General features: G+C 47.1%; 1 protein-coding gene across 1 annotated transcript; it reads right to left on the bottom strand.

The window, feature by feature from the left end:
* spen (spen family transcriptional repressor) lies at positions 1-22,881 on the bottom strand (the record flags this gene model as incomplete). The annotated part of the gene is made up of 15 exons (XM_084474094.1): positions 22,623-22,881; positions 20,000-20,320; positions 14,112-14,843; positions 11,788-11,945; positions 11,130-11,330; positions 10,878-11,029; positions 10,616-10,741; positions 10,396-10,509; positions 10,190-10,303; positions 9,940-10,040; positions 2,164-9,835; positions 1,707-2,060; positions 1,348-1,542; positions 689-847; positions 1-132 (listed from the first exon to the last, which is right to left on the bottom strand). Exons 1-15 carry the CDS (start codon positions 22,703-22,705, stop codon positions 1-3), a joined length of 10,614 nt encoding a protein of 3,537 aa, XP_084330220.1. The 5' UTR covers positions 22,706-22,881.
* Between the last annotated feature and the right edge of the window lie 129 nt (positions 22,882-23,010).

Raw genomic sequence — 23,010 nt, 5'->3', positions numbered from 1 at the left:
TCACACCGACGCGATGACAATCATGAGGTGGGGGGAGATGCTGGAGATGCTGTTGAGGAGGTCGGGCGCCAGGTGCGACAGGTGCACCTCGGAGAACTCGCACGGAGGAAAGATCTGGACCACGAAGGCTGGCTGGGGACACGGAGCGAGAGGAAAGGGTTAGAGCGGGATCGCCGCAAAAAGCCTCACGGAAACACGCCGCCGCAGCCAGACGGAGGCCAACGCAGCCCGGACGACTGGTACATGACTGGTTCAGGTGGTACATAACTGGTTCAGCTGGTACATAACTGGTTCAGCTGGTACATAACTGGTTCAGCTGGTACATAACTGGTTCAGCTGGTACATGACTGGTTCAGCTGGTACATTACTGGTTCAGCTGGTACATAACTGGTTCAGCTGGTACATAACTGGTTCAGCTGGTACATAACTGGTTCACATGAGGTCAGCTGTTGGATCAACAATCAAGTAACAACTTTCTGGTCTCGTTAAAGCGAGGGTATGAACACTTGTGTTTCTTGTGTAGTAAAGTCAAACCAAACCTTGAAACAGCTTCATTTAGATGAGAATGGATGCTTCAATTAGATGAATCGATCCAGGTCCACATCTCCGCTTAAGTACAGGTTTAAGAACTGAGGGCTACAGGTTTAAGAACTGAGGGCTAAGATGTAGATATGAGCTCCACACGGACCTGATTGGAGCCAGGGTTGGGGACGTTGATGATGCCGGCGGCCTGCTTGGCCTGCAGGTAGGTGATGAAGCCCGTCTTCAGGGCCTGGGTCTGACCCAGGACGTCCTCCTGGTCCCGTCCACAGGGCAGGGCCAGCAGCAGGCAGTAGTCGTTCTCCACCTGGCAGGACACAGGACACCGTCAGGACACATCCACTGAAGCACACCGTCTTCAACGTGAACAGGACTGTTCTACTTGTTATGCATTCTGAGGGGAAGTACCCTCATGCAACATTATGAACATGACCGTTGTGTTTCCAGCTGTCTACCCCAACGCTCCTCCCCTTTAAACCCAAGGTGTCCACGCCTGAGTGCACACATCCATATTAACCAATCATGTTTTTTAATCGTCGACTGACGCCGCTGATTACAAGGTAATCAAGCGAAACGGTTAAAAATCAATTGAAACATAATTTATATTATTATATATAAATATGTTTGATAACGCAACCTGCATGTGCAGGAAAATGACTGACGCACACGGGGTAAAAACAGACGCTAGAGTGAATAGGAAGTACAGTCACAGTGTGTGTGTGATCTCACATTAATCATTCATTCAATTCAGCCCAAATCAGAAAATGTCCTGTTTTGACCGTATCCTTGTATCGTCTGGTGACTCACAGTCATTCTGCGGGCCACGCTGTCCAGCTGGGACGCCTCCAGCCTCATCCTCTGGACGATGCGTAGCATAGAGCCCCCTTCTGGAGGGGGCAGGGAGCACTGGGCCAGGACCTCGTTACCGGACACAAAGTGCAGCTGGACAGCGGCCTGGTCGTTCTTCAGGGCCAGCAGGCCTTGCCACACAATGGGATATTTCTGCACAAATAAAGTGTGTAGTATCAGTATTTTTCCTTTTCTCTTTCAAATCAAATGATGGCTGTCCTGAAAACACTTGCAGCTGAAAACGGAGGAGGATCATTGTCTCAAAGCAAGAACAATAGGGCGAGATACGGCTGTGTATGATCTTTCCTTTGTCCTACCTTCAGAAGTTGCACCATGTCAGTGGAGCAGTGACCGGAATGCTCCAGCTTCCCCTCCGGGTGTAGGGGCTGGGCCCCGACGGAGACCCCGGGAGGTGGAGGCGCTGTCAGGAAGAGCGGAGGGCCCTGGAGGGAGGAGTCGGCCTTGTGGGGAATCCCCGCGGGTAGAGCCATTGGAGGCTGATAGGAAGGAGAGACGGCCTCCCTTTGCATTCGGGACGCGTGTGAGAGGTCCACAGAGGAGCCGTGGCGGAGGTGGGAACTCTCTGAATTGGCGTCCATTCCCCCGAGGGAGCCCGCGATGACAGAATGAGACACTTTTCCCCGGAGTCCCAGCTCATTTTCTGAATGGACCTGGTTGAAGACATAAATTGAACGGTAATTATAAATTCATTTAAAACATTGTTTGAATGGATCAAGCAGGAAAAAAAGAAGCAGACACAAGATACTAACTAACCTGTGATGATATAATTCCTCGATTAGCTCGATTCATTCCGGAAGAGGGACGTCTCTGGAACTGGGAGGGGAAGCCCAACATGTCCCTGTAGACGGGGAAGGAGCCCGCCGCCCCAGGGTGCATCCGTTGAACTCCCTGGGGCTGAGAGGACCCCATCCCAGGACGGGACGCGTGCCCTCCCATGATCCTACTCTCCGTGTGCGATGGGTGCACATTTTTGCCTTCCAGTGCTTTGGGAGATTCCTTTATGGTGGACGTTGCGTTGTTCCCCATAAAAGGGCGGATGGACGCAGGCGCAGAAATGCCGCCCGGTGAGCTCGCGCTGGCCTCTGAGGGGCGTGCCTGCCTCGCGTCCACGGCCGCCTGCTCTCCAAGCTCTTGGTGCAGGAGAATGCGTTGGTGCATGTCTCTGTACTGATCCATGCGTACGCTCCTTTGGTCGTTCTTCATCATTATTACATCTGGTTGAATCTGGGGCACGGCGGGCCTTGGAAGCACTTGGTTGAAGTGCCTTCGGTCTTCTTCAGAGCCGCCACTGCTGCTGCTGTTGACGCCGCCTGACACCACCCCCTGCTGACCCAGGTGGGACTGCAGCGCCATGTCCCGGATGACGCTGGACTTGGGCGTGCTCGGGTGATGCGGTGGCAGGGATCGTGGGGACGGCAAGGAATCGGATCGCCTTCCATAGTTAATAGCAGAGATCGGTTGTGTGTTCAGCCTGGCCTCGTTGGTCATTGAATTAGTCACATTGTGAGGCGGCATTATGACAGACGACTGTTCTGTGTGCGTATGATGCATGCCAGAATACGGTGACAAGGGGGACAAGCCGGGGCCCAGGGTCGGGGAGGTACCAATCGGAGAACTGCTAGGAGGACAGGCCTTGACAAAGGGTGAAGGAGATTTAACTATTGAGCGTGGAGACTGTGGTTCCTGCTTCATCAGTGGAGCAGGGCGATCAGGTGGGATACCAGAACCGGGACTCCTGCAAGTGCTAGAGAGCGATGTGTGATGTGGACTCATGCGTGGACTGAGGTTAGAATGCGGTGCTGGCCTGCTCATGTCCATCTTTTTAGGTGCAGACTCTGTTCCTGGTCCTCTGTTTCCATGAGTGTGTGACTGTATCACTGCTTGGTTATACATCAAAACTTGAGAACTGGCGCCCGATGGTTGAAACATCTTCACTACACCCCCCTGGGACCCTGTGGGATACGGGACTTCATATTTTTCCGGCCTTTGATTTTCTTGCTTGGTATTGGCAATAACAGCTTGGGAGTTGTATGCTTGGCCACTTAAAAGCCCTCTCGTGTGTCCATAAATTGTAGGGATCAGAGGCCCTTTTGGGGTTGATGGTTGAGGTGATGAGGGGATTGGCTCTTGCTTAATATGAGATTTGGAGACAGATTGCTGAAACTCTATGTCCCCAGCACTCGCTGGAGGAATCGGACTAATTTTAGCTCTCAACCTTTGGGGTCCTTCAGTTTTCTGACCTGAATAGCTTAACACAACAACACCTTCGGAGGTGTTGACTCGTAGGCCATGGCTGGCAGCTGTACTGTAAGGAGTGTTCTCTACAACAGATCGACCTCTGGAGACATCGTTCATTGTATCTAGTACATGATAGCGACTGTTCTCGTTTGTGTTTGTCCTAAACTTTTGCTTAGGAAGCGATTGGCCAGTGTTACGGTTGCTTAGAGAAATGCGAGGAGTCTCCTCAGAGTCGTATGGAATTGGTATTCGACTGATAACTGAAGTAGAGGGAGAGGAAATGACGGTATGCTGGATTTTCTCTCCGTAGTTTTGACGCGACTCTGTAAGGGGAGATGGTTTGGGGTATGGGGGCTGTGGCGATATACGGTGTGGTTCTTCAGGGTGTACATGTCTTGAATCCACCATTTCAAGAGGATTTTCTTTCTCCATTTTCGGAGAAGGCTCTGATAGTACAGATGTCACTGAGGTGTTTGGTACATCCTTGTTTTTTAATGCTGAAACATATTTGGGTTCCATTAGGATTTTTCTTAACGTGCTTGAACTTGGATCTGTTTCTGATGCCTTGGTGTCAGGAGGTAGTGCTGGATTTCCTTGTGGGCCTACAAGGGCAGTGACTGCTTGTTCAGAGAGAGTCGACACTGTAACATGAGGTGAATGAGTGCCAAACACTTTACTTCCCTCAGATTTAGGCAACCAGTCTGGGGTGACGGATTTCCCATGGCGCAACTGAGGAGCATTGAATTGGGAAACAGGTATTGGGGGTGCTGGAGAGGGGGCAATAGTTAGGCTTGGTGGCTTTGCTGCTTGTAGACATTTTCTGCTGCTAGATGCCTTGTTTGTGCCCAAGTGAAATGCTGATTCTTGGGGTACAGGCTGTTCCGTTGCAGGTTGCTCTGCCTCTTTAGGGGTGTCCACCTTCATGGCACTTGAGATGTCTTGTCTGCACGTTGCTAGAGCAGTAACAACAGAGGCACCTGCGGTGGATGCAGCTGGGACAGCCTTGGGATCGAGGGTCTGATGGTCCTCAGGGATTGACTCGGGGAGCTTGCTCCGGGATGCTTCTGTTTCTATAACCTCTTTAGATGTTTTATTTATTTTGACTGCCGCACCTTTACGACTCCGGGGCTTTTTCACAGTCTTAGTTTTGACCTTGCACATTTTCTTGACCGTTTCAGGTGCCTGTACCTTGGAGACTTCAGGACTTGCAACGGTTGATGGACCTGCCTTAATCTCTGACAGGACTGGCTTTGCGCTAGGCGTTAAGGGTGCAACCGCTGGGACTGCTGTTCGAATATTGTTGGACGCCATACGTTTTACTGGTTTCATGAGCTCATTGCTAGTGGGTGAAATCACAGGTTCAGCAGTGGAAATAACACCAGTGTAGCGAGGAGGAGCTGTGAAACCTTCTGGCTCAGCAGATACATCTTCAGATGTAATTGAATCAATGGCTGCCGCAAGTTCTGTTTCACATGCAGGGGGAGCCTTTTTCTCCACCTCAATCTCATTCGGTGGCGCCACTGGAGTAGGGGGCAGTGATGGTGTTTCTGCAGGTGGTTCTTTAAATGCTTGAGGCTGTTGACCTGTAGCGAACTTAGCAATATTTTCAACAGCTTGCTCCAATTCCATTTGACGTGCAAAGAAATTTGCAGATGGATCAATAGGCGTTTCAGTTTCAGATAGATCTTCCTCCATTTCCACTGAACTGTTTTCCTTTGTTTCTTTCTGGGGGGACACGGATGTAGTTCCTTTGTTATCTTCAAGTCCTGGTATGGTTTTTGTAATGGTGGCTGCTTCAAAGGATACAGACTCATTCTCTTCTGAACGAAGCAAACATTTCACATCATCAACGCTGACACGTATCTCAAGATTTTTTAGGTTGTGTGATTTCTCATCTTTGAGATGTTTTACATTTCTTTTTAGTCTTGCCGTTTTTATTTTGGTATTTTTTTCAGGTGGTTTTATCTGTGAAGGTGTGACGTCTACTCTGATAAAGTCCTCTGCAGAAGTTGTGTGAACATCAAAATCCTTTTTTGGAGCTTCCTCTTTTTCTGACAATTTTCTTGACAGTACAGAATCCCCTTCAAGTTTGGGCTCCAACCTTTCAATGCTCGCCGAATCACTTTCCTCCGCTACTAAATTAACTCTACCTATCTTGCTTGCTTTCTTTACTTGAGGTTGCTGCACTTTCTGTGTAACGGGTAAACACCATTCTTCTGATGTTTTCAGGATCTCCAATGAGGTTGAGGTAACTCCCAGCTCAACATCCTCTTCCATTATTTTGGGCTGATCCTCCTTAACAGGTGATACATCCTCCCCCTGTCTACCTCCCCTCTTGGGAGGCCGTCCACGCCTTGTGATGACCGTTTGATTTGGACCATCCTGCTGCAGCTGTTCTTTATCTGAACCCCGCTTGCGCATGGAGCGCAGCGGCTCCACCACTTCTTTTCCAGCCTGCTCTCCTTCATTTAGTGTGGCATAGACCGATTTGACATTTCGGCGACGTGTTCTTCCTTGAACTAAACTTGCATCAATACTTTGTTCCAAGTCCGAGGCCTGTACCGCTGTGTTTTTCCCCCCTGATGTCTTGGGTATTTCTTGAGGAGATGAAGCCCTCTTGAGTTTTTCCTTGTCAATGCGTTCACTCTTTCGAGTCACAGGTTTTTTACTAGGTGGAATTTGAGAAAGCCGCTTAGAACGTAGCCCTGACCCGGCGGCCCGCACTCTTTTGTTCTTAGGCTGTTTGCGGTTTGGCAACAGCTTAATGTCATCTTCCAAGGGCTGAGAAAGTAAATATTTGTCTGTCTCGGATTCCTTGCATTGTTTAGATTCTTCATCTCCTGTTTTAGGCTCAGTGGTTATAATTTCAGTCAGACGGAATTCAGGAGTTTCGCCGTCAAAACTACTCAAAGGGCTGCCAGATGTTGGGGGCTTAGGGTCCACGCCGCTTCCGATCTTCAGTTTGGGATTACTTAAAGTCACCTTTTCCTCCTCTTGAGATTCTGGCTCTGAAAGGGCAAAAGGAGAGGCCTCGGGTTGTTTAGCGACAACTGCTTTAACGTCTTTCAATGGAGGAGATTGTGGGGGGGATAAATCAAGAATGTGCTCTGCCTCGTCTTCTTCTGGGGCTTTAGTGTCAATCACTAATGGAGATGTTTCCATGGGAGAGGTCATCTGCGGTGAACACGGAACGATGACTACGGAATTTACAGACTGTGTATTCATTTTATGCACTTGATCTGATGCATTCACATACAAGTCATTGTTGCCATTTGGCAAATCTGCTTTGATCTCAATGGCCACATTTTCAGCATCATGTGCAGGGTGATCCTTGTCTTTTTGCTGCTGTAGCTCCAGAAATCGACTATGGAAAAGCACTTTAGGCTCTTGAGGGATGTTAACACTTCCAGAAACAGGTTGTAACTCAGTAGTACTGAGCTTAGCAAGAGGTTTACTGGCTCCAGTCTGTATATCCTGATCTTTGCGTTCAAGGCGTTGCAAACGCAGTGAATCCTGTTCAAAGATTGAGCTATGGAGAAAACGCGAGGCAAATAGTTCTTTCCTCTCCTGTTCTTGTGGCTTCAGTTCGTCCTTTTTGTCACACAGTTTTCCTTCTGAATTGGTACGAATCTTTTTCTTTTTCATGTACCAAGAAGGAATGGGTCGTGGCGCCAGCTCAACCTTCTCCTTGTCTGAACAACTGTCGGTGCTTGGGAAGCAAGTGGGAAGAAAAGACCAATTCTCCTCCCGGGATGAGTACAGGGTCTTAGCTCGTTCAAGGAGTGCTTTTGTATCCGGAGTAATGGTCTTATCTAAAGCAAATGAATAAAACTTGTTCTTTTCCAAAGAGCCTGAGAGCTTAAGGTCAGGACACTTATCCTCACGCTCTCTGAGGATGTAAGACAGAGAGGCGTTGGTGCTGGGAAGGTCATTTTTGCTCTCACTATACTCATCGGAATCAGACTGTACCTCTGCAATATTTGTATGTATCGTTTCATGTTTTACAATGCTGCTTGGACTGGTCATTTCCATCCTCACCGAATCTGATTTGATTTTTCGCTCCCAGCGATGCAGTAGTTCCTTATCACACCCGAGCAGTGCCGATTTAAGCTTGGAGAACTCTGTATCTGTAGACTGAAAATCTCTGGTTGTCAGGTCCAAGTTGTACTTCAACGACTCAATGTGTGGGAATATTTTCTCATCTGCTATTGGAGAAGACCTTTGCTCTTTTTTTATGAATGATAGGGAAATCTGGGCACCGCCCTCGTCTTCTCTTGTGGAAATCTGACCTGCTCTTAATGATGTGAGATTCTGCTGCACAGCCTCATGCAAATGTGGAGGGCTGCAGATGTTTGGTTCACTTTCTGGTGAGAAGACCTCCGTGTCAGATTGCTCCAGTTTCTTGCGTTTTGAAGACGCTACACTGCCTTCATTCGGATCGGATTTTCTGAGATCACACGGCAGACAACCCTTTTCAAAATCATAAGCCTCATTACATGGCTTGTGATGTGGTGGACTTTGAGATTTTGCAAATGTGTCAGACTTAACAACCTTTGGGCCAAGCCAGCTACTCGATTCTGTTTGATTTTTGCACCTTTTCATCAGTTCAAAGTGTGAAACAAGGTCTTTGTTGCATTCAGTAGTTTCTTTGTACTGCACTATGCTGTCTGCAGTTTCTAATGAACCCGGTTTCTGCTCTTTGAGTTCTGCATCAGAATTTCTATCATCAAACAGCTTTGTTAAAATGGAGCTACTTTGTCCTTTGGATAACCCACATTCCATTTGTACATATGACGTTTCCAATGAGTCTATGGAATATTCATTAAGGCTTCCTAGTCGTGACTGCAGCTCCAGGGTTAGGCCAATTGAGTTGGCGTCAGAGTCTTTTCTATCTTTTGGACTGTAAACAGAAACGACTCTGTCACAATTGTCTTTGCTGTGCTCCCTTTTATGGATCCTTTTCAACACAAGGCTCTTCTCATCAATCAGCTCCTGGGAAGCGTCTCCTACTAGACAAAGTTCCTGTCTGCCTTCTTCCTTCTCGGCATGTCTTTTTTGTCGGTTGGGTTTCCCAACTGAGTCTTCAAAACGCCTTTTCCTAGCCGCTAAACGGTCAACATCGACAGATAGGATATCAAATCCGGCTTCAGATTTACCATGTTTCTTTGTCTTTAATTTGGCATCTTTGTCAACAACATCTATCACGCTAGACAAAGTCTTTTTTTCTACTTTTCCAAGCTTGGGAATATCCCCCTTTGTGAACTCTGTGGCACATAGAGGACTTCTCTGTTCTTCTGAAGGAGATGCCAACGGGTGACTGTCGCATTCCACCTTCGGTCGTCTTTTCTCTGGGGCTGTATGACCAATTATTCTACCTTCTTTACTTTCCTTTTCTTTGACCCGGGTTAATTGTACAACACATGGCAAAATATCCACCTTTACCTTCCCAGAGGGTTCCTTTTGCGTCTTTATACTTTTACTTTGAAATGCTGCCACAGGGCAAACGTCTCTTTCAACTTCAGGTTCAACCTCTAGGGAATTAGGTGACGAAGCTTTGAGCTTCTTTAGCATTTGCTTATCGACTTTGTCTTTTCGTCCGACCCGCTTCTCCTTGTCGCTGACGTTTCCTCGTTCAACGTCAAAAGGACGATCTTTCTCAGTCTTATCGAGCTTGTTGTATCTTTCAGCGTGTGTCTTGTCGGGTTTCTCAAATCTGGGCGGGGAGACTGAACTACAGCTTCCACTCCTTTCAGATGACCTACAGCACAGCCTGCGGTCAGAGTCGCTCTGTATCCTCTCTGACAGGGAAGGCGACGCTGTCGGGCTGGCGGGGCGGTGGGGGGGAACATGAGCAGGGCTTTGACTGCGTTCAATAGTCCTTCTGCCATGGTCGCGTCCGCGGTCCGTTTCAAAGCGCTCCCTCTCCCGTTCCCGTTCCCGTTGCAGGTAGCTGTATTTGCGGATGTCCTGCTCGTAGGGGTCGGCTCTGTACTCTCTGTATTCCCGCGGGTCTTCAAAGTATTGTGGATCGTAGTAGTCTCCTTGATATGGATCCCATTCGCCATAGAACTCCCGACTCCGGGTTGCGTATTTGCGTCTTGGATCTTCGGTGTACGTTGCCGAAGTTCGTACGTTGTCATAATATGTTCGCTCGGCCGAAAACTCATATTGAGTTCGTCTCTCATCCCTGGAATAAAAAAAGCCAGAATTAAAGATGAATGACTATGTTGGAAACAATTACACATTATCAAGGTGGATTGAGTGAGGGGAAAAAATAAAAAGCCTGCAAACCTTCGATCAGTTAAGAGATCGTAGAAGTCCCTGATGTCCTGGCCAGAGGCCTGCATCGAACGATAAAATGCCATCTGACTTTCCTGGTTGGCAAAGTCCACCTGATATAAAAAATATATTGTTGACCATGCATAAAACATAGGTATATATAAGTTATATAAAATTGAATTATTATCGTCTCTCATTTGGATTATGAACAGTGTATTGGTAGTAGCGTCATTTCACAGAAACACTACATGGTTTTCCTCACCTTGACCTTATTGCCGCCTATCTTCCACCCCTTGGCCTCTTTGACTGCAGCCTGCGCGTATTCAATGTTGTTGTACAGAATTAAGGCCATCCCTTTCATCCTGTCGAACACGACCTGGAGGAGAAGGAAACAGGGTTACACGGTTCCTTGAGGAGAGACAATGTCAGACGGGTGGGATAAAGTTAACAAAAGACTTGGCAACTTACCTTGGCAACATGACCGTAGCGGCAGAAGTGACGCGTGAGAAACTGTTCTGTGGTGTTAGACGCCAGTCCGTCCAGCCAAACACAAGTCGTAGGCATACTCTTCCCAAAGCCCAGCTAAAAGATTAATGAAAGATAGATTGCAAATGTTATTCACCCAATGAATTACTTGTAAATTAAAAGCAAATATATATTTGTAATGGAAAATGGGCAAGATGTTTACCTTCAGCCGATTGCTGCCAAGGTACTCCCCATCCATTTTCTTGATGGCCTTACAGACGCTGGCGATGTCACAGTACTGGAGGAACGCATACTGGGGGGCTCCATTCACCTTCTTGATGTCAATATCCTACGGGAAAAAAAGAACCAAAGAACATTTACTATACTCCACCGTGAACCTCCAAATCATTTAAAATAATTTAATAATGATAAATGATGATGAAATAATGATTAATGTTGCCAAACAAATAGTGTCATCAACATACAACAATCTCTCCAAAGCGCTGAAAGATGTTGAGCAGGTCATGGTAGCTGGTGGTCTTCTCCAGGTTCCCGATGAACAATGTCCGAGTGGCTTTTGGGTGGAACTCGTCTATCCTCTCGTCCAGCGGGCGGAACTCGTTCTCGCTTTCCGTCTCTGAGAGAAGACAAAAGGCTTCATCATGAACTTCTAATGGTTCTCCCAACGAGCGATCCCCGAACAAAGCGGCGTCCCACACTGCGCCGGCGTGACTCACCAGGGCCGTTCCAGGCGATGACCTCGATTTGCATTCCAAAAAACAGCTTCCCTTTCGACGCCACCTGGGCCTTCTCCTGGTCTTCCTGTTGGCGGAAAAACACCAGTCCGTAGCGCTCCTCCGACGCGCCGTGGATCTGCACGGAGGTGACCTTCCCGTGCTTCTTGAACTCATGGAACAGACCGTCCTTTAGACTCGTATCTGTGGGGGCGAACAAAAACAAAGACAACCCATTTAAAAAAAAAAAGGGGGGCACTTGAATGGTTAACTGGACATATGAATCAGATTTAAATCGTTTGTACAACAAAGTGCACTGAAATGTAAGCATTGCGACATAGGATAATTGGGGATTGTAATTCTTCGCCCAAATTTATTTTGGTCTATTTGACAAATGTAAATCAGCCCCTTGAATAGTCAATAGTTTTCAACCAAACTGCTAATATCTGTGTAGTAAATGGTGTACAATAAGAGGCAGTGCATAATCCAATTGAACCAGGACGTTAAACCCAATCACATCTCATTCAAAACAATCAAAAAGACAACCCATTTAAAAAAAAAGGGGGGGCAGATTTAGAACAATGCATGAAAGATAAACGTTGTCGGCAGACGAATCGATCTGCAAGCCGTCCTGCTGGGGCCGAGAGCGCGCTGAGCTGACCTGTGGAGCGCACGGGGAGGTTCTGGACCTTGATGCCGAAGCTTTTGCGCGGCTCGTCCTTGTCCAGGGAGGACAGAGCGAGGGCCGACGGGGCGGGGACGGCGGCCGACTGGACAGAGCGGGCGGGGGAGTCGTCGCTGGAGCTGCTGCTGGAGCCACTGGTGGGGGGAACAACGCACACACACACACACACACACACACACACACACACACACACACACACACACGCACACGCACACGCACACACACAACGCGGCTCAGAGAGGCGGAGGGTCTCTAGGGTTCACCTCGACGCGCCGTCTCAATACGCGGGCACGGAACGCAGCAGAGACAGCGTGGTGAAAGCGTACGGCTGCTTGAGGGGAGAACGGATCACACAGCAGGTGGGAAAAGATGCACATTGGAGACACCCAGGGAGGAAGAGAGCCATCGTGGTCCACGACCAAAAGAAACTGATTCGAGATAATATATCCATCTACCGTATAGAGATAAATATATATATATTTTTGTAAATAGATCTATATAATCAAATGTATATAACCTTTATATTACAACAACCTTGTATAATTCATCTTAATTAATCTATTAATATATTCATCTGTAATATTCTCATATTGAATTAAAACAGTATTGAGAAAGAGAAAATGTCTTTATTATTCATCAGGGGGAGAATTCCGTTGGGGCTCGTGCTTGCGTCCATTTTAACACAGAAGCCCATCAATTCAGGCCCTGATCGCCGTTCAAGACACATTGCTGTTTTGTTTTCCCCTCCTCTCCTCTCCTCTCCCCTCCTGTCCTCTCCTCTCCCTCCCTCTCCTCTCCCCTCCCCTCCTGTCCTCTCCTCTCCCTCCCTCTCCTCTCCCCTCCCCTCCTGTCCTCTCCTCTCCCTCCCTCTCCTCTCCCCTCTCCCTCCTGTCCCCTCCTCTCTCCTCTCCTCTCCTCCCCTCTCCCCTCCCCTCCTCTCCCCTCCTCCCCTCCTCCCCTCTCCTCTCCTCTCCTCTCCCCTCCTCTCCCCTCTCCCTCCTGTCCTCTCCTCCCCTCCCCTCCCCTCCTGTCCTCTCCTCTCCTCTCTCCTCTCCCCTCCCTGCTCCTCTCCCCTCCTCCCCTGTCCTCTCTCCCCTCCCCTCCCCTCCTGTCCTCTCTCCTCTCCTCTCCTCTCCTCTCCTCTCCTCTCCCCTCCCCTCCCCTCCCCTCCTGTCCTCTCCTCTCCTCTCTCCTCTCCCCTCCCTGCTCCTCTCCCCTCCCCTCCTGTCCTCTCTCCTCTCCTCTCCTCTCCTCGTCAGACACTCCCGGAAGTGCTGCTGACGAGACCTGCCCTATGGGGGCGGGCAGGGAGCCAGCAGCAGCCAGCGATTTCCAGTTTCAACTGGATCCCGGAGGAGGAGGAGGAGGGGGAGGAGGGGGAGGAGGGGGAGGGTGGGGAGGGGGGGGAGCCATTACCCACAAACAGAGGTAGGCAAGTGAGAGAATACACCAGTCCCTCGAAACGTCCCTCTCTGCTGCACTACCTGACCACACCACACGTGGCACCAGCCACAACAAAGACACTGAAGCAAAAACTGTGGCGATAATTTCTGAAGCGGACCTCAGGGAGGAAGTGTCATTGACTCGTTATCGGCGGCAAGACTTGTTTTTCTGGAGGTGTTGTTTATTTTTGTAAGTGCGATGAATATTCATCAGGTTTGTTTTTCATTCCAGATGAATACAGTTTGTGTCATTTGATAACGGACACGTTGATCATTGATCTTCGACTACAGCAGGTGCAAACCTCCACCGAGACCCAGTAGCTACGATCCATGCAGTCAGCAAAGAGATAAACAGAGTTTATCTCTTTGGTCTCATAAATACAGTTCTTTACGAGGTTAACTTGAATGGTTAACTGGACATATGAATCAGATTTAAATCGTTTGTACAACAAAGTGCACTGAAATGTAAGCATTGCGACACAGGATAATTGGGGATTGTAATTTTTCCCAGAATTATGAAGACCTACTTCTATCATTTTGCCTCTTCTTCACCCAAATTTATTTTGGTCTATTTGACAAATGTAAATCAGCCCCTTGAATAGTCAATAGTTTTCAACCAAACTGCTAATATCTGTGTAGTAAATGGTGTACAGTAAGAGGCAGTGCATAATCCAACTGAACCAGGACGTTAAACCCAATCACATCTCATTCAAAACAATGAAAAATCAAAAAGAACGACGTCTAACTCTAACCTGTACCGGGACACGTCACACCGAGCGATCAGAACACCAGAACGCGACACAGCAGGACGCCAGCAGGACGTCTGACACCAGTAAACGCTCCGAGGTCGTCTCTCACCTGCCGCTGGTGCTGCTGCTGGTGCTGCTCAGCGAGTCGGAGCTGGACGAGCGACTCCGCGAGCCCGCCGCCGCCGCCTGCCCCGCCGCCGCCTGCGTCTGCGGCCCGGTCAGCCCGGCCGTCTGGCCCATCGCCGCCCCTCCTCCTCCCCCCCTCCCCGGGGACGGGTTCCGGGAGTGTGCCGAGCGGGAGCGGCTGCGGCTCTGGCGGTACGCGGCGTTGGCGGCGGCGGCGGCGCGCTCGGCGTGGCGCCCCCGGTCGTCGCGGTACAGGTCGCGGTGGACCACGCTGGCCAGCGTGAACGACTCCCGGGCCGCGCGGCCGCCCGACTCGTAGCGCGGCATCTCGGGCGTCTCGAAGCGGCAGGGGCTCCGCGGGCTGTGGGCGCGGTAGAAGCCGATGACGCTCGACGTGGGTCCGCCGCCGCCGCCGCCGCCGCCGCTACCGACGGCTGCGCCCGCCGCCCCGCCGGCCCCACCGCTGCTACCGCCGGCCACGCAGCTGACGATAGCCCCGCCGCCGCCGCCAACGCCAACGCCAGCGGCAGCGCCAGAGGCAGCGCTCCCACTAGGGGTAAGGGATCCACTCGCTCCGCTGGTGCCCAGAGTTCTGTCCCTGGCGTCGCGGTAATAGTCCGCTTCGTAGTGCCGCTGGCGCTCGAAGCCGCCGCCGCCGCCGTGGTGTCCGTACGCGGCGTGATCGTACGCCCGCTCGCGACTCTCGCCGCCGGTTCTGAGACAGAAAGGAAAAGGAGAAGGAGAAGGACAACACACGTTACACTTTATGGCACGCTGACGTCACCGTTATTCCAGACAAAGTTGACTTAAAGAACTGACTGAGGTGAAAGGACGACTTTGTTTTCAAATTTCAGTGGCTGAATTTTGTAAATTTTGTAAATTTTGTAAATATTGTAATATTTAATTTGAATTTAGGATTAGTGGCAGCGTTTTCAAAACTTGCAATTTTGTTAAACACGTAATTTCGTTGTAATTCTACTTTGTAGTGTTTTTATTTTTTGGATAGATGAGCAACATCTCAGTCCACCGTGGACTAGAAGGTGAGCACCACAGCCACCTAAAAGTGTTACGAGCAAAACTATTCCACTAACTAACGTAGCTAAAAGGTTTTCTAGCACGGTTACAAACACTTTGTGTTTGATATACGTAGGCCTCGAGCGACGACCACACAACACTTGCTAGGACAATAACGGCAGGAAATTGTATATACATGTTTCAGCTGGTGGTTACGTTATGAAATAAAATGTTGCTGTGGATCGCGTAATCCCGTCTGTGCACCCTGAGAAGCCTTCCCCCTCGAGAAGTCGCACGTCGATAGATTACCACACAAAGCAGGGTTGGAAATGGCGTGTGCGCTAGTGCAGCTAGTGCAGCTCCTCCTGTCAACCACCGACCCTGACATTGTAAAAGAAAGTAATGGATTCTGTTGTCCCTGCTTTCTGCGGGTCAGGTTTCTGGGTCAGCCGTCTGAACCAGAGCCTGAGAAATATCGGTTGGTTGTCGGCCGATATTTGCTGATTTCAGATATTTTTTAATCAGCACGTGCGTTTGCCGATATGCGCCGATATGAAAACTTTAGAAATGGTGTTGATTTGGTAACGTGATCACCTCTTTATAAGTCCTCCACTGGGGTGGTTGAACCTCTAAGCTCATCCATGTAAACACACAGAGTTTTACATCATGTTCTGTGTGACGGTTAGTAGCTCCTCCCATGCTGTTAATTGGTTCCTTTAGTTCGTGGGTTTAATGTTTCTGTGGCTCGAAGCATTGCTGGAAGGTGAGCAGCAAAACCTAATATCGGTATCGGCCCCTAAATCCATCGTCTGGTTCTGAACTCACTTCACGTTGACCGTCGTGTGATCGATTGTAACGATTGTTCGATTGTAACGTGGCTTTTTGTTCTCGCAACATCGGTGACATTTCGAGCTTATCGCGTCTTCTAGTTTCCCACCGACAGAACAGAAAAGTCCTGTGGGTCAAATAAATATTACCTTACGATAACACGTTAGCAACGACAACAAACTACACAGTAACAAAGTACCTACAAATTAAAAAGTGCAGCTCCCTCTTTACCTATAATTGTAACTTTATAAATCGTAAATTGTGACGATTGGTTACAAACATGGGGACGCTAGGTGTGATGCAGAGTATGGCCGGTGGAAAGAAAATAGATTCATGGAGGATCAGGATTCTTTGCTTCTGCAATACTTGTATCATCAGATTGACAAACGTAAAAATATTTTTGATTTTTTTTTTTATATATATATATATAAATGCGTCATATCAATGTCATATTAGTGGAAAAATAGAAATGTTTCCGGCATACTGTATTTGCCTATAGTTGATTGGCATCAACTATGTTGTGATTTGTTCAGCCAACACAGATGGGCCTGCACCAAACGCCAACCTGACACCCGTATGTTAAACTAAACTAAAAACATCAACTAGCACAAAGAAATCACAATATTTACAGAATTCCAATTCCACACATCGTATTGCCACTCAAAAATCATTGTAATATCATAGCATGAGCTCCTGGCCAATCCCAGTCCCTAAAACCTAGTGGTGGACAATATTATTCCACCTTTAACAGAGAAAAACAACTGTTCTTCAACTGTGCAGCAATTTACAACAGTGCATCCAATTCAATTGTTCAATGTAAATATTTTATATTTTTTATGTGTAAAAAAAACACAATATTAACAATGAAATTCAACCATTTCAAAACTAGATTGTATCTAGATTAAAAGGTGAATCGGTTTGCACAAAGGGCACAAGGTACTCCCGACCGCCTCAACCTGTTTAGAGGTAGTAGCAGTTTCCAAGAACTCTCTGCTTCAGATGCACGCGCACACACACGTTTCAACCACATCCACGGTTTGCACAAAGCTCAGAGAGAATGTGTGCAGAAAAACACTGCCAGGGGACGTTCTGTCTTGATTAGAGCCTATCTCTCGTCAATCTAGATTGAATATAGTGTACAATATCCCCAGAGGTGGTTCGGACCATGCGTCAGAATAAAAGCCCACTTTGCATCGCAATCTCACAACCGTTTTCAATTTGTGATTTGAGATGAGATTCAAACTGTGGGAAAGGGAAAACTTGCCGTACTAAATTGTTGCACAAAAACATATTGTTGCTCAAAGCAGAACACTTGACCGTGACAGCTTGTTTTTGTTGCCTTGTTCTGCGTTCTTTAGTTGGAACAGGTGATGGAGGGATGGGATCTCCACGCACAGCCCAGAGCAGCTTGGAGGGTAACTTCATTTTCTCTTATTGCGTTTAAATGTGTGCAGCAGATATGAGGTTGATGGATTATCTTGACCTCTAGATGCTCTCAGAAATGCAAATTCTTGCAGATTCCCATCATTTTAATTTCCAAAGCACACAGTGTTCCATTATTCATGATTTCTTCTGTCTCTAAAAATGTATTACAGTATGTCATGAGTAGTATAAGTGTATGAAATATAATTGTGTTTTTGTCTTGGTTTCTTATTGCTCAGACAGTATTTTTGGGCTGCACAGCAATCCATCAACCCTTACTGTAACCATTAATCAAATATTTTCATTTAATTGGCTATGAAAAAGATAACATTTTACTATATTAACATAGAGATTGTATTAACATACATAGAAGTCTGTCTGAGAATCAAACCGTCACGATAACAACTAAGATAGCAACAGCACATTAAAATATATTATGATTTTTATTTCCACAGCTTATCTTGACCAGCTTAACCAAATGATAACCAAATGAGAGCAAACAATTGATCCCATAAGAAATGACATTCTTCCTCAAAAAAGGCTGCATGGCATTAAAGATTGACAAGATACGACGAGCCATCCTGTTGATCAAATGTGACCTTGTTTCACTTTGATCACAGGGTGAAAATATGCCCAAGAAGGGGTGCGTGTAAATGGGCAGCACAGCTTAGGCTCAGGGAGGGAGAGGAGCAGAATAGAAAGATATCCAAGAGAGTAACCAAGAAACTTCCCACAGGCAGAAATACAGAATTTCTCAATTGACTCATTTAGTTAGTTGGGAGAATGGAGGGAGAAATAGGAGGGTTCAAACTAGGATGTTAGAAAAGCAGCTATAATACACAGGGCAGGACATACCAACCTTTTGGGAGAGGAGTAACTTGGACTATTACTCCAAATATAATCTAAGGAGATAGAATATAGTGAGCAGAATGAGAGGTAGATTGTGGAGTGCAGACAAAAAAAAAGAGGCAAAAAGTAAATCAGTTTGAAAATGTAATCCTTGTCGTTGTGGATTCCGCTGGCGCACAAAAAAAATGAGCTGCAGTTCATCGTTCTTCTGGAAACATCAAATAAATAGTTCAATTGATATAGTTGGGCATGAACGTGTCCATCTCGATATCTGATAGGAGGAACAAAAACATTTGCAGATTGTACTTCCAGGGAGAAAAAACTAAAATGCTGAAGAACATAATAAATATTAAATGTAGTGAGTGTCCGTACATATTTAACTGCCGAGGTTTCAAAAGGCTCTTCTGTTGCATCTTCAGAAAAAAAAGAGTCTTTCAGTCTTTCATCTTCATTTTGTAAAAGTCCAGCAAATTCCAATTAGATCACAGCGTACAAAAAGAATTCCACCGAGGCAGAGGAAAAATGTAACAAAAAAAAGATGTCTTCAAACTGGTAATCCTGACCTTGCATCAAAGTAATCATCCAATCGGAAGGAAAAATGGTTTCAGCAAGGTTTGGAAACCCAATAGACGACGCGTCTCTCCGAGGGGCTGGAACCAAGAAGCCTGAACGCTGACTTTTGAACACGGTTCAAATATGTTCTGGGTCTGGAGGAAGTTACATCCCGTGTCTTTGGAGGTCCACATGGAGACGGTGTGTGCAGTAATCCATTTGGCGAGAGGCAAGGTCACCTCCACCGGCGCTGTGAGCACTCCTTCAAGTCCATTACTTCCATCTGTTTGTATGTTCCAACAATGGTTCACATTGATCCGCTGCTAACAGGCGCTGACTTTGTCGTTGTCGGACAATTTAGAAAAAAAAAAAAAAAGGAAGGAAGGAAGGAAGGAAGGAAGGAAGGCAATATTGGAAAAAGGAGGGAAACATTTGTGCTCCCATTTCCTTTTGTCTGAACTGGAACCGACGCGTCTGTCCATTCGTCAGCGTACCGCACTGAGACATAATCCAAAAACAAAAAAGATGGAAAGATGCCCAACCATGAGTTTCTGAATCATATAACATCCTCGGGCATCTGGTCGGTGTTAATCCAGGACAATCCATATCCTGGACAGGTTATCCGCAGCCCTCCAAACCAAGAAAGGACTTCGTACCACCAGGAAGGGTGGCGAATATTTTTGGAAAATCCAATTTGACTCCATCCAGACAATAGCACACTTTGGGTTGTTTTGTCGCTCAGACGTACGCAAGTGATCTGATATGAATCCATCGGGCAGGGTATGGTTACTCCGGATGGGTGGTCCCGCGAAAGGCAGACGGACAGCTCGTGGATCTTGTCCACGCCAACTCTTTGCCTCAAACACAATCACTCATTTAAAAGATCCAAAGATAATCTCAAACCACACGTGATTTACCACTCACTCAATCAAAACCAATGTATGTGTCTGCCAAGCCATCAAATTACGCTTTCACTTTCCACAGGGTGTGCTAGTGTCAACACCTCGACGACCGCAAGGACCGCGAGGAATCCAAACACCCTGGGGATCTTAAGAGGTGCTCCCTAGAGAACCACAACCGCTCTCCTCCTGAACCCCCAAAACAAGTAAATGATTAGATGGAAAGATGCTCTGTGGTGGGTGGGGAGCAATAAAAAAAAAAAAAATACAAGTTCCTCTTGCCTTCAGAGAAACGTTGTCCACTTACCCGTCTAGTCTGCGTTCATAGCGTCCGTCCCTGTTGTGGAGCGAGGCGGGGGGCACATACACCTGCCCCCCGGTCGCCCTTGTGAACCCTGATACATCCCGGGCGCGAGACCCTAGGGACAGGCTATCGTCCAGTCCTCTCGCCGCGCTCGGGATGGTGCCGGGCTCATTGTAATCCGTCCGCAGGTCTCTGTCGCCCATCTTGTTGACGGCGTTGTGGGCCTTCTGGGCACTCTTGATGTCCACGAAGTCCACAAAGGCGGCCACTCCTCCCTCGGAGCCGCGCTTGGGGAGGACCTTGACGCTCTCCACGCGGCCATATCTAAGACGACGACAAACACACACAGAGAGAGAGAGAGAGACGCCCACATTTGTAACATGCTCAGATTCCTACAAGGTGTTTTACTTCAAAAATCGAATTCTTTTCAGTGTCATCCATTTGAGCTTATTCATATTGCAGAATGTTATAGGTTAATGTGTTATGGTGAAATGCAATTCAGGAAAATGTCCTTTATTTAAAAAACAAAAACAAAGTGGTGGTGCAGTCTGCAGTTAGATGGAATATGCATTTTATCTTATCAATAGGCATTAATAACAGAATGTAGGCTTAGGCTATTATAAGTAGTCTTAACATACTACTGATATGGTCAACCTTTCAAGCATATTTGCTTATCCACGATTCTTCAATTTATTTAGAAATTGAAAAAAATGTCATAATAAATAATAATAAATAAAACGCTGTAAATTGGCCATTAATTGCTCATGGACAAAGTAATTGGTTAGGCTGTTATTCTAATTTATTTTCCCTGCAAATTGAATGTTAGGCTACTGTTGCTTAATGACAGTGGCAGAAAAAAATAATAACGCACGGCGTCTCAATACGGGAGGTGGTCTCACCCTAGAGGAGAACCTAACCATAAATATATTGTATGCCAGTTCCCACATTGAATAGCCTCCGACGCCATTTTAGAAAGCTGTTCACACTGCTTACTCATTCTGCCGTCCCCCATCTTCAATGACTTCTATCACACATTGGGCTGTCATGCACCTGCATACTCCGATAACCTCTCCTTACATTGTGGCCGACGAGAGGAGGACGACTGGACGCGCTGCCCAAAACGCCATCGATTCTCCCCTTACGTTTCCCACGGCTCGACTACATTGAAATAAGAATCCCTGGCGACAATTATGTGTTGTTGTTTTTTTAGTTGACGGCCCGCTGTGATGTAGATGGAGGTAGCGCTGGATCAAAACGTTGAGCAGGCTGCGCGGTACAGCGACGCTCGTAATATATTCATGTCTAGACATCCCCCGAGCTCACACTAGAACATAGGCCCGCAGATGGACGGAGAAAGGCTCACTTCACTGCTTATCCATTGCGGGTTTTTTTTTTTTGCTTTGGAAGTCTTGGTTTTTCTAATATTGTTGTTTTAAATTGATGTTGGATGAGAGAGCGTGTCTGACGCCAAGCGTGATATGAAAATTGGAAATGAGCATGTTATTTGCACGAGTGTTTAGGGCCGTGAACGTCTCCATATGTTGGTTGTTTTCTATGATAGCGAAGCCACTCCAGCTCCTTGCGCTGAGAACAGTGGTGGTCCCAGACCCACGCGTTAATGGTTATATTTCCTTTTGTTGAACAAAGCCCCCCCAAAAAAATAACACATTGTTGCAATTGCAATGCCATGCCTCATTCGCCAAATCTGAAATATTTCTAATAATAAAAATAATGGTGAATGATTCATCTCCTGATATTGACGTTGTGCTACGATCACTGCCACACTATGCTGCACGGTTGCGAATCCACGAATCCAAGAATAACGGAAAGGGAAAAATGCTATGTGGCAAGCTCAATCTTCAGTAATCTTCCAGTAATATATTTTTATTTTGCACATTGCATGAGCTGAAAAGATGCAATATTCACCTAAACCGCATTACACGTTTAAGGGGAAAAAAAAAAAAAAAACTCGGATATGCAACATTTTACATCGGGAAGCAGCATCGTGGCATATAATTAAATAATGAGTGGTTCTTCAAACCATTGAATCATCTCTCTTGTGCATTCAAGCACGTTAATTAAAACCAGTGTGGTCCTCCTAGTGCACATGTTAAGAATAAAGACGTGACTGGAAATGATAAATCCGCATGAAGAAGGGGCAAAACACTGGTTTAAAAAACTCACACTAACAGATGCTCCCAGTACAATATGCCTCAAGTAGGGATGATTTTTTTTTTCCCAAAGCAGAGCCATCGGTCGCCAAAAACATCCTGTCATGTATTGAGGACTTTGTTTACACTGAAAGTGGGCTTCTAGTCATCATGCAGGCTACCAAGTGAGAGATGGAACAGGAGATGCTGTGGTGCGGTTACCGTATGACCAACAAGTTATGTGCAAAGAAAGCGTTATCTCCGAATTGAAGACGGCCAGCCATTTGAGTCCAGCCAGATGCAGGTATTGATATTCCTTGGTAAGAACTGACAGTAAAAGCGCTGAATGGCATCTCGATTTAACTAACTTACACTATGGTTTTCTCGCACTTCAGTAAATGCGATGGGGTGGTGGACATGTGATGGAGCCCCTATTGTTAGATATGCACGTACATCGCACATCAGTCAATACTCACCGCTTAAAGTGTTCAATGATTTTCTCTTCTCGTACATTTTCGGGTAAATTTCCAACCCATAAATGTCGTGTTTCCCGGACCATAGTGTGTATTCCTGGCCCCCGGTCATACACATGAGTTTGCGCGTTCAATTACCTCCGGGGGGAAAATAACATATTTGCAAAATAAACGCAACAGAATCCTCCGGCACGTCCTGACCCAGTGCAACCATAAGGCTGGACCCCCGCACGCCGTGTGATACTCAACACTGTGAAAGCGCGATCTGGCATGTCGTGAACGCGCTCTTGACTGTTCCCGTGACTAGGCGCGTCCCTGACTCCGTGCGACCTTTGGTCGTAAAAAGACTGCTAGTAGCTGCCTGAAAAGATGCAGCAGTTCTGTTCGTAAT

Source organism: Micromesistius poutassou (genome assembly GCF_964030765.1).
Source record: "Micromesistius poutassou genome assembly, chromosome: 10".
NCBI lineage: Eukaryota > Metazoa > Chordata > Actinopteri > Gadiformes > Gadidae > Micromesistius > Micromesistius poutassou.
This window is presented reverse-complemented; position numbering and strand designations above follow the sequence as displayed.